Here is a 14,516-nt window from a genome sequence, read left to right as displayed (position 1 = left end):
GGGAAGCGAAAGAACGAGCAAGACCCATTGCTGGTATGATAACAACCTGGTACTAAGCACACAGGCTTCTTGTTAAAGTTATCTTATCGTAGCCAGCGCCATATAGATAGATTATATATGGCGCTGAATGATCTTCGCTATCTCTTAGTGGAGAAAAACAATTGTGACATCACTTACGCGACTCTGAGATTTGTAGTCTTTCTAGTTGCGTATTTTTCATAGTCTTATATTTCAACAGTTTTACGGCAAACTGTGACTTTTTTGACATGGAAATTATTTTTTAAGATTGACAAACATCATATGTGTAATTCGTGGCACAATTCAAACGGGATCGAAAGATACGTTTTCTCTCTCCATTGACTTCAATACATTATTTTTCCGAAATAAGGTCCCATGGACCGGAAGTAGATGGGCGTGACTTCGCCACTCTATAGAGAGGCGAAGTCACGCCCATCTACTTCCGGCCCATGGGACCCCGGAAGCGAAACATTTACATTGAATTCAATGGGGAGAGAAAACGTATATTTTCATCCCGTTTGAATTGTGCCACGAACTACACATATGATGTTTGTCAATCTTAAACAATAAGTTCCATGTCAAAAAAGTCACATTTTGTCGTAAAACTGTTGAAATATAAGACTATGAAAAATACGCGACTACAAAGACTACAAATCCCAAATCCCATTCTGGCTTAAGTGTAAGTGATGTCACAGGCGATAATGCTCCAAGTGGTTGCGACTCGTAATTAAAGCGAAGAAGAAGAAGAAGATCTCATAATAACTGATTTATTCCCTCCAATAAATAAGAGATTGCTAAAAATAAATTCACTTTTACAAGATGCCTGTGTGCTTTGTACCAGGTTGTAATCACATAAGTGATCATACCACTTTGCTCGTTCTATCGCTTCCCGTCTGATGAAAGGACCAGGAGTCGTTGGATCAGACATATCAGGTAATACACATGTTTTGCATGGAACATAGTCAAGTTAGCTACATAGCTAGTAGCGAGCACGTTAGTTAGCATCACATTACTTAGCCTTGTCATTTGTATTAGCCTTAACATGAAGTAAACCCAAATGTTAAACAGTAAAGAGTAGTCATGAATGATGGTAAGTATTTTGTGAAACATTTGAAGAGGAGCCTATCGCCCCCTCCACCAGGTGCTAAGGGGGCGGGAGGTAGGCTAACGGCATATTAGCATCTGCGATCTTTTCTACTTAATGCTATTACATTACATTACATTGCATTTAGCTGACGCTTTTATCCAAAGCGACTTACAATAAGTACATTCGACCAGGAAGACACAACCTTGAGGAAAACAGAATCATATAAGTACATCAGGTTTCATAGAGCCAATCAGTTCAAATGCTACTCAACTGGCTTTAGATAAGCCAGTCCTTTATTAGTATATAAGTGCTCTGTTAGCAGTTCTTTGTTAGTCATTCTATCGCTCTAAGTGGAGTCGAAAGAGATGAGTTTTCAGTCTGCGCCGGAAGGTGTGTAAGCTTTCTGCCGTCCTGATGTCAATGGGGAGCTCATTCCACCATTTAGGAGCCAGGATAGCAAACCCACGTGTTTGCTATCTGCTCAAATGGTTAACATTGAACATTAAAAGATCAGGCAGTTCAGGGAGAGTCGAAGGAAGGCAGGCAGGCAGCTTTGCATGACATTTATTTATTTATTTATAGAAGGACCATGCATACAAAAACATTAATCTCAGCAAAGAGAAGAGATGCAATATGCCAGATTATAGCTAATAGCTCATTTCCATCTGTGGTCCATTCTTCTGGACGTGTTTCATTGTGATGATAGTGAGTCAATCTGTTTGTTGGGAAGACAGTAGTTGAGTGATTACTGATAGAACATTATTAAAAGAGATAATTATTCAAAGTGTTGTTACTTTAAAGTGTTGTTACTGACCTTTTTCTCTTTTATTTTATTTCCCTCACCTGTAACTGCTGAGACCCTGAGGAACATGCACACTGACCTGCTCTGGCAACCTGATTTCCACTGTACGTAATAGTATTTGGTTATGGTATATTATTTATATACATCAAAGGCACAATGCACCCCCCAGAGACACACATGTATTGAGTGTGATATTTTGCATAGGTCATGTGAAATCATCTTTACGTACTAGAAAACTGTAGGAGCGGCAACTTGTTTTGAAATTGAATTTTTAATATCCGATTATAAAGTTGATCTGTTTTCTTTATTCTTCTCTCTTCCCAGCTCCATCCATCACCATGCTCTGTTCCTGCAGGTCCTGCTTGCTAATCAATGCTCATATTTTTTTACACAATTACAAATAAAGTCAATGTATTGTATGACATGAAGTTGTGTTTCATTCGGAGTCAATAATAAATTCATTCTGCCTTCATCCATTCTGCCTTCAACTGCACAATGATTGTGGACTGCACCGACATCCATGTAGCTGCCCCCCAGTAAGATGAACCAAGCAAAGAGGGTCGCCATCATGCCCAAGGACATCCAGCTGGCCCGCCGCATCCGCAGAGAGAGGGCTTAGACTGACCTGAGACCAGCACACCCAAACACAACGGCTCTTTTAAGAGCCACCTACCGTTTCAAAGAGTTGCAATCCTACGTTATTATAATTATTAAACTGGTTCATGTATCACTTAGTTTACTGAACCGTGATGAATGAAAGAAATGAGTGAGGTAGTGGTTTAAAGAAGTTACAAAGACATTAATATATGAGTAACAGGTCAGTGTAAACACAAGCTTCTGTCAATTATGGATCATTCAAACTATTTATATAAAAATAAAGTTCTAAAACAAGTATTCGGTATATTCCTTGATAGCTTTTGGAGAAGGTTGTTTTTAAGTTTACTAAAATCTATCGTTTCAACTGTTTCACTTTATAAAAAGGAACAGGTGAGTAGAGCATCATTGAGTTTCTTATTCTGTCAGTAAATTATCCAAATGAAATGTTTATCATTATTTTATTCAACCCTAAACAAATTGATTGTACCTTTTTAATAATGACCTTACATGGTCGGCAAAGTTAAATTAACTTCAGAAAATCAAATCTGTTGAGAAAAAACTAATACATGTGTAAGGGACTGAGAGGCAGAGTAGTGGGAGACACCTACATTCCCAATAGGTGGCTCCACCCGCTGCCAATTAACAGTATTGGGAGCAGGTGGGGAGACCTCACACCTGGTGCTAATCACTCCCTCAAGGGAGACAAAAGCACCTAGAGTTGCTCAGTTGTGTGTGGCACATGGAGGGATCAGGAGACTCCCAGACTGAGGAAATAGTTGTAAGCTGGCAAGTCGGTTAGCGGCCCGGCTACGTTAGCCTTTCTATCGTAAAAGGTATTTTTTAGTTGAACAGCAATAAAGCCTCTTTTTTTGATTGGAACACTGCCTCTGTCGTGACTGCTTCACTACCACTTTTCCCTTTATCTTAAAGGCGTAGTTGTAGTTCAGTCCAACGTTTAATTTGGATTCATTTCGCCAACAGGCAACTATTTTCATAAAGAATATATATATTTTTCAAAGTCAACTTTATTGTAAATCTTACTCAGTTTGTGTTTATAGACAGAGATCAAAGACGTTTAAATAAAATTATACAATTTACAGATATGTATACAAATATATATATCCTATATACACCATCATGTATAATGATGGTGTATGATGTAGAAGGGAGTGTGGTAGATAACAAGTAAATATAGAGTTACATACAGATCCATGTTACAGCAAAAGATGGAATAACTAAGAAGCACGCAGTATAATAATAATTACATGCAACAATTAAATAACTGCTCAGCATCTCCACCACAATCCCAATCTGATGTGTCCTGTTTTCCTCCCCTCTGCATAACACCCCATCACACATACGAAACACAACGCAGAGTCTGAGGGTGTTAAGAGTATGTTTATTTAAATCTCCTCCTCTCTACTGGCCAACACAGGGAGCATATGCTGGGTGTAGAATTTTTCCAGGAGGAGGAGATTTCCATGGGGTCTTTGGGGATGAGGATGATGATCGCCTCCTTCGTGGTCCACACAACAAAGTAGCAGAGACTCCGGTCTGTGATGTGCAGCTGGACTGGTGCCAGTATGGGTGATTCTCCTTGAGAATATATGACCCACCCTCCTCACGGAGACAGAAGGATGGTAACTGGACTGCCTCCGCGATGGTCATGTTCATGTCACCAAAATCCTTGAATCTACACACAGCAAATAAACTCAAATGACACAACGAGATGTAAAAGGAGATCACACATACAGTATAGACTATACTGTATAGTCGATATAAAACTGGCCGCTTCAATCTGAAGAGCAACTAAAACAAAACACGGGAGTGTACCTTGTTCTTGTGAACACTAATGTTATCCACAGCACACAGACCACGAAGTTCTTAAGGAGAAAACTAGTTACTAAAACAAAACACGTTAGTGTACCTTGTTAGCTAATGTTAGCTAGCTGACATTAACGTTACACATTGCACTCATATTACTCACCGAAACCATGTAAAGCCGGTCCCGCATGCTGGCTCTTACAGAACCGACTAACTCCCCTTTCGTGTATGTACAGCTCTCAACGTGTCCAGACTTGTAGTGATGTTCACCTCGTTTTATACTTTTATTCTCATTCTGAAAGAAACAGGTGAAATTTGCTAACGTGACGGCCGTCTTTGTGATGGTGACGCGTATTGTGCGAGACCAGAGACCTGTAGTTCACTGAGCGGTTTCACACAAAAAAATGTGTAACTTCACAGTTTTACGACACATTTTTATTTTTTTGACTTGCAAAATATTCTTTAAAATTGACAAACATCATATGTGTCATTCGTGGCACAATTCAAACGGGATCAAAAGATAACCTTTCTCTCTCCATTGACTTCAATGTATAATTTTACGCTTCCGGGGTCCCATGGAGGCTCCCGGAAAGGGAGGGACTTCGCCTCTCTATACGCTGTGAAGTTGTTTGCAGCCTGCCAGTAAACCCAAAGCAGAAGAAGACGAAGTGACGTCAGCGGCTCATTTGCGTAATCTTCCCTCAGGGAAAAGTACTCCGGTGTGAACGCGATTGGTACTTAGTGCCCTGGGGTAATAAGTGCCGGCACTAAGTACTGCAAAGTACGCGGTGTGAACGCGGCTATAGATAAAACACCTCTGAAGCTTGTCTTATAAGCATACTTGCCAACCCTCCCGATTTTCGCGGGAGACTCCCGATTTCATTGCCCTCTCCCGGTTTCCTCCCGGGGTCATATTTCTCCCGCATTTCTCCCGATTTCTGACAAAATCAGATTTACTCAGGACTGTTTCCACTGTGACTTTAATACAGGTACACCATTGTTTGGTTTCCATGGTAGCACGTCTCTTTAGTAGCGCGCGCAACTGAAAGTCTAAGAGGGTGAGGAAGATAGTCACATAAAACAGAACAAGAATCGACAACTCTACCCTCTGCTCACTCCTTTCCTGTAAAATACAGGTCCAGCCCACACATATGCTCCATCAAGGATGGTGCTACAGGTCGCAAGGTAGTGCACTTATAACTAGCATGTTAATGTTAATCTAATACAGCTACGGCGATTCCCCCCCATCCCCCGCGGTGGTTTTGAAATGCTCCCGATTTCTGAGGTCTCAAGGTTGGCAAGTATGCTTATAAGCCTACAACTGAGTTAATTCCCCACTGTTATTGCTGATGTCATTTGTGTGGGGATTTGTATTTTTATGAAATAGAGAATATTGTATTCTAAAATTACATAAATATTGGTTGTCAGATGTTTGAAACATAATTTCGATATTAGACACAAAAAAATATTTGGTTTTCTATAACTGGATTAAATGCATTGCAGTGTAGAGAAGACTATGAAACATTTAGACCATAATTATGAGAGACAGTTACAGATAATATAATGAAACAGCTAAGTTAATGCATAAAAGGTAAAACAGAGAGAACATAATACAGTGTTTGGTTGATGGCAAGTCTTTTATTTCTTAAGTGGATGGGAGAATTTGGATTAAGGACCTTGATACTCTAAAATACCAAGGCATTACTCGGGTTGTTTCCATTTAAAAGTCCCTCCAAATTGTCACAAATCATTATCAACTTCCATTGTCCAATGTATCAGCTGGTCAGCTGCTGATGGGTTAGCAAAAGAACAGACTGACATTGGGGTTTCTTAAAGTGACAGCACTAACACTCAGGACATGCATAGATCTCTACTACAGTTACACGATGCACCAGCAACTGCTTTTTCTCTGTATACGCTACAATCTATGGGGGAAAAACAACTCAGTATAACTGAAAATACAGATACTGTATGTGTTGCCCCTAGTTAATAAATATAAGCAAAATAATAAAAAATATATTTTTTATACATTTTACAGGTAGAGACGGTAACTGTCTCGCTTTTTTCGAGGTAAATAGATTTCTAACTTGTTGGCGTGAGCAGTCTCATTTATTCAATTCTAGATTCCTCTCTTCTGGCAGTTTGGTGAGAATATCCACCCCGTCAGATGTGATGACCACCGTATGCTCAAACTGAGCCGACCTGCATGAATGTCAGTTAAGAAAACACAACATGTGTTAGCTTTAAGAAGAACAATTTGATCTGTGTAAGAGTATGAAACTTGAGATAAGTTGGTTAATTTGGTCAAATACAGAAAAAAACTGTAATGTCAAAAATATTTGTCTTTGTTTTATGTACGTCTGCATCACATAAGAAAAAACGAAATACCTTGAATGTCATGATAACAATAATACTTGTGTAATGTAATAATGATAAGAGTGTGTTCAGATCTTCCTTTCTGCTGAATTGAGTTTACTGCTAAAATACAACATATTGCTTGTTGAGTTCTTAACAATGAAAACACAATTATTTATTTTATTGAATAAATTAAACATTAATCCAATGTACTAATAAATAAGAATAAGAGTTACATGACAACAATTACCAAGGTGGAATATCCCAGTCTTTCTCCATAAGTTGAAGTTGTGATAGATTGTGTATTGTCTTAAGCAGTTCTAGTTTTTAGACTTGTATGTGCTATAATGATGCTAGCTTGGAAACATTTTGGTCAGGAAACTTTTTTTTGCTAAAACACAGAGCCAAAATATAACTAGTTGTGACCATGTACCTTTTATTGTCTGTAGACACTGCGGTCCACTTGTCCCTCAGGATCCTGAACTCTGAAGAGCCCTCCATCAGTATGGGCTCTAAAAAGAAACAGAGGTGTTAATACCACGTTTATACACAGTGGTATCTTAATGTTGAAACAAAAATAAAATAAATAAAGTAACTTGCCTATTGTGAAAGACATCCCTTCATCCATGACCATATCATTGTCGTTTGCTGAAAATAAACAAAAAGATGATTCTCTTAAATGATTAAGAATTACTTTCGGCAACATTGGTATGGTTTCCAGATTAATTTCTATTGTTCCCATTTCAGCTTTTTAATATCCTAGAGTACAAACTAGACAAGTTGTATGAGATGTACAGACTTTTACAGTATTCCATATACATTTTCTCCAGACAGTACATACAACATTTAAAGGAACCCATACAATCCCAAAGCCTATTGACTAAGTCAGAGTATGCATGCACACATGTGATAACATCTCAAGGGTTATTCAAACTCACCATGGTGCCAAATCTCAGGATGGCAATGAAAGTAGGAACCTATTCCATGACCAATGAAATAAGGGCACACACGGAAGCCACTGGCCAGCGCAATTTCACTGCAACAAGAACAAAAAATATCAGCTGGCATATTAAAAACAATGAATGTCATTCATTTTAGTCTGGATTTCTTTGTTTTTAGAGCTCATTTCAGTTTAGTTTCAGCTTTTCAGAAAGGTTTAGTTTAGTCATAGTTGTTTTTTCGAAGGGCCAGGTATAATGTTTAAGAAGTATGTAGCTACAGAATACATGGTTAGAGAACTGTGTAGGAATGGCTTTCATTTCCAAATCTTTTAATTTGGTAATCAACAACCCTTTCACATTAAATCATGATCTTGGTAGTTATTCTACAAGAAAAAACAAGGATTCATACATTTTTAAATATTGCGGCATAGCGCCCTCTCCTGGAATGTTAAAACCTAAATGAATTTATTTCAATTTGTATTGATTTGAATCACCTAATATAGTTTCAGTTTAGTTTATCTTTCTTAAAGGATATGATTTGATTTAGTTGTTGTTACCTGATAGTGTTTCCTATAACACAGAGCTGTGCACCGGGCATGCAGGCAGCGATGGCTTCGTCTCGGCAGCGCCTGGCAGTTTCCACCAATCGCTGCCCGACCTCGTCGACCTGGCCAATCAAGAAGGTCTCTGAGGTGTCACCATGGTAACCATCTAGATACACCTGTAAGAAGCAGGCAGAAGTCAGTGATGTTCTGGTAACGTTTGCAGTAATGTCTTTGAGTTTGATTGTGTGTCTGTTAAGGCATCAACTCACAGTGACATCAACGTTGATGATATCTCCGTCCTCAAGTTCCCGACTGCAGGACACAACCATATAAAAAATTAACGGTGCAAACACAGAAAATGTCTCACATTCTTAATTTTGTACCACATTTGCATTATAATAATTGATATTGGCCGTCACAATAGTACCTCAGCTTATAATATAACATAAATCTTTTTTTTATTAGTTGCCAAAATTAATTTGAATGTGTTCTACTCTTGAGATGAAAAATCATTTTCAAATTCACATAACATTAAACATTTTAGAATCTTTAATACAAATATTGTTCTGTTTATTTAAATAATGTGTGTCATTAATACCTTAATGTATGTGACTCGAGAATAATTTACAGTATATTCAGCTTGCTGAATGTATCAAAATGAAGTATAAATCCCTACTCACTTATTATGATAGTCTCTTAAATAAAAAGGCTCATGGCAAAGGACAAACATTTTTCCTCCATGATGCCCTGAGCATGAAAAGGTTTGGACACCCCTCATCTGAAGGTTGTGATTCACTGTGCTGTTACCTGTCAGGTATCCCGTGGCAGATCACGTTGTTCACAGACGTACAGACTGACTTGGGAAAACCCCCGTATCTCAGAGGGGATGGGTAGGCGTTGTGCTTGATAGTCTCTTGGTGCACAATGAAGTCTATATCATCTGTTGTCATACCTACCTGGAAGTCACAGATCAAAATTGGAACATTGTTTTTGATGTTATAGAGTCATAAACGCCCCCTGTAGTTATAAGGTGCTTACCCTCAAGCTGCAACCAGCTAGTAGCAGTACGTGTCTGGCTAACTGACACGCTCTGGCGAGGCCGTCGATCTGCTCTGGGTCTTTGATTTCTAGGTAGTCTGGCCATTCTGGGACAATCCCACTGGTTACATAGCCAGGCTGCACAATGTGCTACAGTCAGGGAGGGAAAACAGAGTACAAAGGGTGGGGAAATTAAAGGAGTCATTATTTAGAAATACACACCAAATTACAATATGAAGCTGTTGAGCTGACTTAGAAAATCACGAGGTGCCGTACCTTAGGTACTGCATAGGCAGGCCGAACAGTAGCTGGGCGAACTACATTTTGAGAACTTTTCCACTTCCTCCAGAAGAGGTGCCGATGTTGCTGACACAGTAGGGCTGTGGGGGGGCCAGAGCTTCTTAAACGGCAAGCTCTCTGCAGAAAACCACCCAAGCCTGGAAAAAAGGAAAGCAACACAGTGAAGATATACGGGTTCTCTTTCACAAAGCTTTTCTGCAAAAATAAATGGTAGAAGTAGAAATGTTATGATGGGGCTGGGAACCACCTTCACAAATGTTTTTTAATCAATTAAACAACAGTGACAATGTGTGGTCAACCATATCTGATGAGAACATCCTCAAATATGTAAGTACATGGGATGTCCTGGACATTGACCGACAAGGTAAACTCAGTTTGAGTGCAGCAGAAGAAACTTTGTTATATGTTATCCTCCTCATAGAATAAAATAAAATATGTGATGACAAGTCAGGGCTACTGACATTACATGAAGACCACACGCTGCGTGGTTGTATTGTACATGTTTGCATACGTTTCACTGTAAGTGATAGATAATATTGAGTAGATAATGACAATCTTGCAACGGTAATTGTTTGATATGTTTTGCTGTGCACATTATATGCTTTAACAAGTAAGACCTTGTTCACCCTAATGTATTTACTTTTTGTAAAAGAAACTTGGGCCAGTGGTTATTATTCCAGCAAATTAGTGATGGTTGTTATTGGGAGTAATAATAAAGCTATAGTTTACACTTTGCTCAGTGCAATGGAAACTTGGAGGTAAAAGGGTAAATATCATGGTAAACATCCAGTTCACTTGCGCGGGTAAAATAATATGCAACATACACTTTGTGGCCAATGTATAAGGTACTCCTGTACACTGTAATGCAGTCAAAACAACTATTTAACGAAGAAGTGTAATGTATTTTAACACAGAGGTCTTACTCTGTGCGTGTGTGCGCGCGTGTGTGTGTGTGTGTGTGTGTGTGTGTGTGTGTGTGTGTGTGTGTGTGTGTGTGTGTGTGTGTGTGTGTGTGTGTGTGTGTGTGGTGTGTGTGTGTGTGTGTGTGTGTTGTACTGCATGATAATAAGGGGTGTTTCTAATATTCTGACCCCTTGCCCAGTCGGGATACACGGGTTCTTGACGTAACGATAAGTTAGCTAGCAAGCTAACAGTAGTTAAAACACCGCCCCTCTTTGACACAATATTAGAGCTGCTGTCATGTTCTAATGTGTTTGTTAAAGAAGTACTTTATCTATGACTAACGCGAGGACACATGTGGTCCAAGCAGCCGCTGATGTTAGCTGTCTATAGAGTATGGACAGTGATTATTTAGCTCAGTACCTGCCGCTCTTGTTGCTAATCGTGCAGAACAGTGCGCCGCCATGGATTTTTATTGATGGTGGTCACGTGGTACGGAAGTCATGTGACGCACACCGGATACTACCGTTCTTATACATCTATGATACTACCAGGGTTCTCTCTTGCGCCATCCATGTCATGCATTATTAATTTTCCACAGACTTGTTTTCTTTCTTATGATTTTTAACATGTATATATATATATATATATATATATAAAAAAACTTGTAGCTATATCATTTAAATTCTAACCTGTGTTGTTTCTTGTATGGCTTTTTTTCCTCCTTTTTTGTTCAATTTTAAATGTATGTGATGATTTCCCTACGTGTGTTTAACACATCATTATTTTTAACCAATACAGTTTAGAAAAACACTCCCAATCTAAAAATGATGTGCAATGTTTTTTTATGTTTTTTCTCTGCTTGTTTTTCTTTTATTGCCTTGTTTTCATCATGTTTGTTGCTGATTGTTGTTGAAAATCACCAAACGTAATTTGGTTGTATGTGTTAAGTGACAATAAAGTGTCTAATGCAAAGACTGACATCTGCTGCCCCCCATTACTCTTTTATATCCTGTTGAGTATTACTTTTATTTATTGTAAGGCGACCTTGAGTGCCTTGAAAGGCACCTCAAAAATAAAATGTTTAATTATTATTATTATAACTTTGTTTCAATTTGTTCCAGATGATTTCAAAATGTCCATACGAGTAGGGGAGACCAGGGGCCTATACTACGAACCTGGTTCAACCTAACCTGGATATGTTTGAGTTAGCCGGTTGGCCTAATCCAAAACATACACGCTCTCGCTAAACGGTACTACGACGCTGGTTATCAAGTGGATCGCTCAAGCCAGCCGTGTCCTATCTAGTTAGGTGCACGTTCACATGAAAGGGGTGGTATTTGGAGCATTCGACCAATCACAAACATGGAGAAGCGTACTGACAGCGCAGCGTCATACTTCCTGAATGAAAAGTGAACTTTAATACTAGTCAAAAATGAAGAAGTTAAACTTTAAACATCCATGACTTAAACACTTTATCCAGGATAAAAGCCACATAGCTGCACCTGCAAGGTGAATACAGCTGGAAAAAGAAAAAGTGTTTGAATGCGTACATTAACAGGTTTATGATATCACTGCCCCGTCTAAGACACGATCTGACTTTAATTACATTTGTCTCGAGTGTTTCGTCAACTTAATGTGTTGCTTAAAATAATACTTCTGCATACAGTATGTGACACTGTGAGTGTTGCACGGCCAGATACGGCTCAGCTGACTCAGATAAGGAGATATGTGATACATTATGAAGTGATATGCCGCGGACTGTACTTAATGTACTCTGATCCGGTTACTTATGTTGTGGCCGATATTTAAGTAAGCTTTCTTAACGCTAATGTTATAATAGTCAGATTGCTCTGAAGATGGAGGTGATATTCTATTAATGTTCACGTTCACACAGTCGGTGATTTTTGCCGGCCGTCTTTCCTGCGACGGCAGCTTTTCTGTATTTCCTTTCTCCTGTAATATGACTTGATCGCTTTAAACTCCGCACACTGAGCTCTGATTGGTCAGCAGGCAGTGCTTTCACTGAGTTGAGCTCTTAGCCTGCAACCTAACCTGGTCCCGACCAGGTTAGCTGCTTAGCATATATTACCATGGAGATCTAGCCTGCTAAAAAGAGAACCAGCTTCGGATGACCGGAAAGCCGGAGTTTCCCCTGAATTTAGCCGGCTAAGCGAAAATCCTGCTTCGCAGTATACCCCCCAGGGACAGTTGCAACACGGGTCGGTTGTTACAACCAGAGCCCTAGAGAGGGCTCTGGTTGTAACACCTTCAATATCTCCAATCACAAACAAGCTAGACTAGAGTGATGACACTCACTCGGCACATGCGCAGTTAGATGGTAAGATCGCTGAGAAAAAAAGGAGCCACGTTTGAATATATCAGATATCAGCGAAAACGTGTTTCTGAGGTAAAATATTAACTAAAATTATATGATGTATTTTTTGGATACTGTCTTGAGTTCAAATGTCTAGTGTGTGTGTGTGTGTGTGTGTGTGTGTGTGTGTGTGTGTGTGTGTGTGTGTGTGTGTGTGTGTGTGTGTGTGTGTGTGTGTGTGTGTGTGTGTGTGTGTGTGTGTGTGTGTGTGTGTGTGTGTGTGTGTGTGTGTGCACGCGCAACACGTTCTCAGTAGGCTTGTTTGAGACACATTGCGGCTCGCCTCGAAAGTAGACGAGAGTAGCCGATCGCAGCCGGGGGAGGTGTCAAAATGCTCGTCTTAAGTCGGACAGCTCGGACTCGGAGTCGGCTTGACTGGCTGGGTTTGCAATGGCGGAAATTGCGTTGGCGTTTTTTCGTTGCAGATGAAGTGGATGCAATAGAAATCCCACATGTATTGTATGGAGAATGACATGATCTAAAGGGACTGTGATTGAGAGAAAATTAAATATGTGTTTACAATAAACATGAATATGTCATTTGTTTGATTTGCATTAAAAGACAATACCATTTTTGATTTAAATGATAGATTACCTTGTGCATTTGTTGCAGCCCTTGCTTGCTGCATAAGTGCAGCTGCTAAACTGTTATCTGAAAAATAATTTACATAATTTAAAATCATATCCAGATTGTTGGAATGCAATTTAGTTGTTTACTCACCATTTTGTAGTCTTTGGGAAATGTCTTGTGAGACTCTTACAGTGATGTCTCCTGTCCATCACGCAGTGTAAGCACCACAAATTCCATTTTACCCACTGTAGACAAAGGTGATCACTATTGCTTTATATAGGTTTGTTAATTCAGTCATGATGAGGAACCACACCAGTGACTGGGTTCCATAATTAGAAATGCTCCTCCCTCTTAATGTTTGCAAAACTGATAGGTGGACAGGCTACAAATGATCAGTCCCTTCAGATCCGCACACATGAAGCTTCATGAGCATGAATTGAACAGACCTGCTGCTGTGTTAATTCTTTAGCTGCCACTTTAAGCTTTATGACGTGTACAACATGGATGTAATTTGATTTAATCTTGCCATTTTAAATGATGTATTCAATAAATAAGGTTAAACCAAATCATTACATTACAATAGATTTTATTTTAATGATTTGGTTTAACTTAAAGAGAAACTTTATTGTTATTGCACATATTACAGGTACTGAGATAACGAAATGCAGTTTAGCTTCTAACCAGGTGCAACAAGCAGTGAAGTGGAAAGTAATGTACACAATCTACAGAATAACATATAGAATGAATTGAATGATGAATACACAGTGGGGTATGAATACACTAGATATCAGCCTGAGAGCAGTATGAACAGTGGGTATTAATACACTAGATATCAGCCTGAGAGCAGTATGAACAGTGTGTATGAATATGCTAAGATATATAAAGTATGAAAACGGTAAGCAGTATAGTATAAAATATATAGATATTAATTTCATGATGATAAACATTGTGGAACAATGATGAAAAATGGGAATGGATGTGGCGACGTAAAACGGACACAAAACAACAACAAACTTTTGCCAGCCAATGGGAGAGTTTCATCAGCAGCACGTGGTAAAAACCACCAATGAGCGCTCAGCTCGAGATACCAGTGAGCCGTTTCCCATCAAGCATTTCGCTTCCGCAGCTCGTGGAGAGCAACTAGGCTTGTTTGAGACAAGCA

General features: G+C 39.2%; 1 protein-coding gene across 1 annotated transcript; it reads right to left on the bottom strand.

Annotated features, from left to right (window-relative positions):
* Positions 1 to 5,946: 5,946 nt before the first annotated feature.
* Positions 5,947 to 10,902, bottom strand: metap1d (methionyl aminopeptidase type 1D (mitochondrial)). Its single transcript, XM_034104617.1, has 10 exons — positions 10,831 to 10,902; positions 9,484 to 9,644; positions 9,208 to 9,357; positions 8,977 to 9,125; positions 8,439 to 8,481; positions 8,182 to 8,345; positions 7,622 to 7,719; positions 7,284 to 7,331; positions 7,117 to 7,195; positions 5,947 to 6,530 (listed from the first exon to the last, which is right to left on the bottom strand). The coding sequence occupies exons 1-10, from the start codon at positions 10,871 to 10,873 to the stop codon at positions 6,434 to 6,436; spliced, it is 1,032 nt and encodes a 343-aa protein (XP_033960508.1). The 5' UTR covers positions 10,874 to 10,902; the 3' UTR covers positions 5,947 to 6,433.
* Positions 10,903 to 14,516: the final 3,614 nt, after the last annotated feature.

This window comes from Pseudochaenichthys georgianus, chromosome 17, assembly GCF_902827115.2.
Source record: "Pseudochaenichthys georgianus chromosome 17, fPseGeo1.2, whole genome shotgun sequence".
Lineage (NCBI taxonomy): Eukaryota > Metazoa > Chordata > Actinopteri > Perciformes > Channichthyidae > Pseudochaenichthys > Pseudochaenichthys georgianus.
This window is presented reverse-complemented; position numbering and strand designations above follow the sequence as displayed.

Coding starts and splice junctions, on each gene's coding strand:
- metap1d (XM_034104617.1), bottom strand. CDS start 10,873: ATGGCGGCGCACTGTTCTGCACGATTAGCAACAAGAGCGGCAG. Junction 8,482..8,976: donor TGCCACGGGATACCTGACAG/GTAACAGCACAG, acceptor TGTGTCCTGCAG/TCGGGAACTTGAGGACGGAG. Junction 6,531..7,116: donor GTGTCTACAGACAATAAAAG/GTACATGGTCAC, acceptor ACATTCATGCAG/GTCGGCTCAGTTTGAGCATA.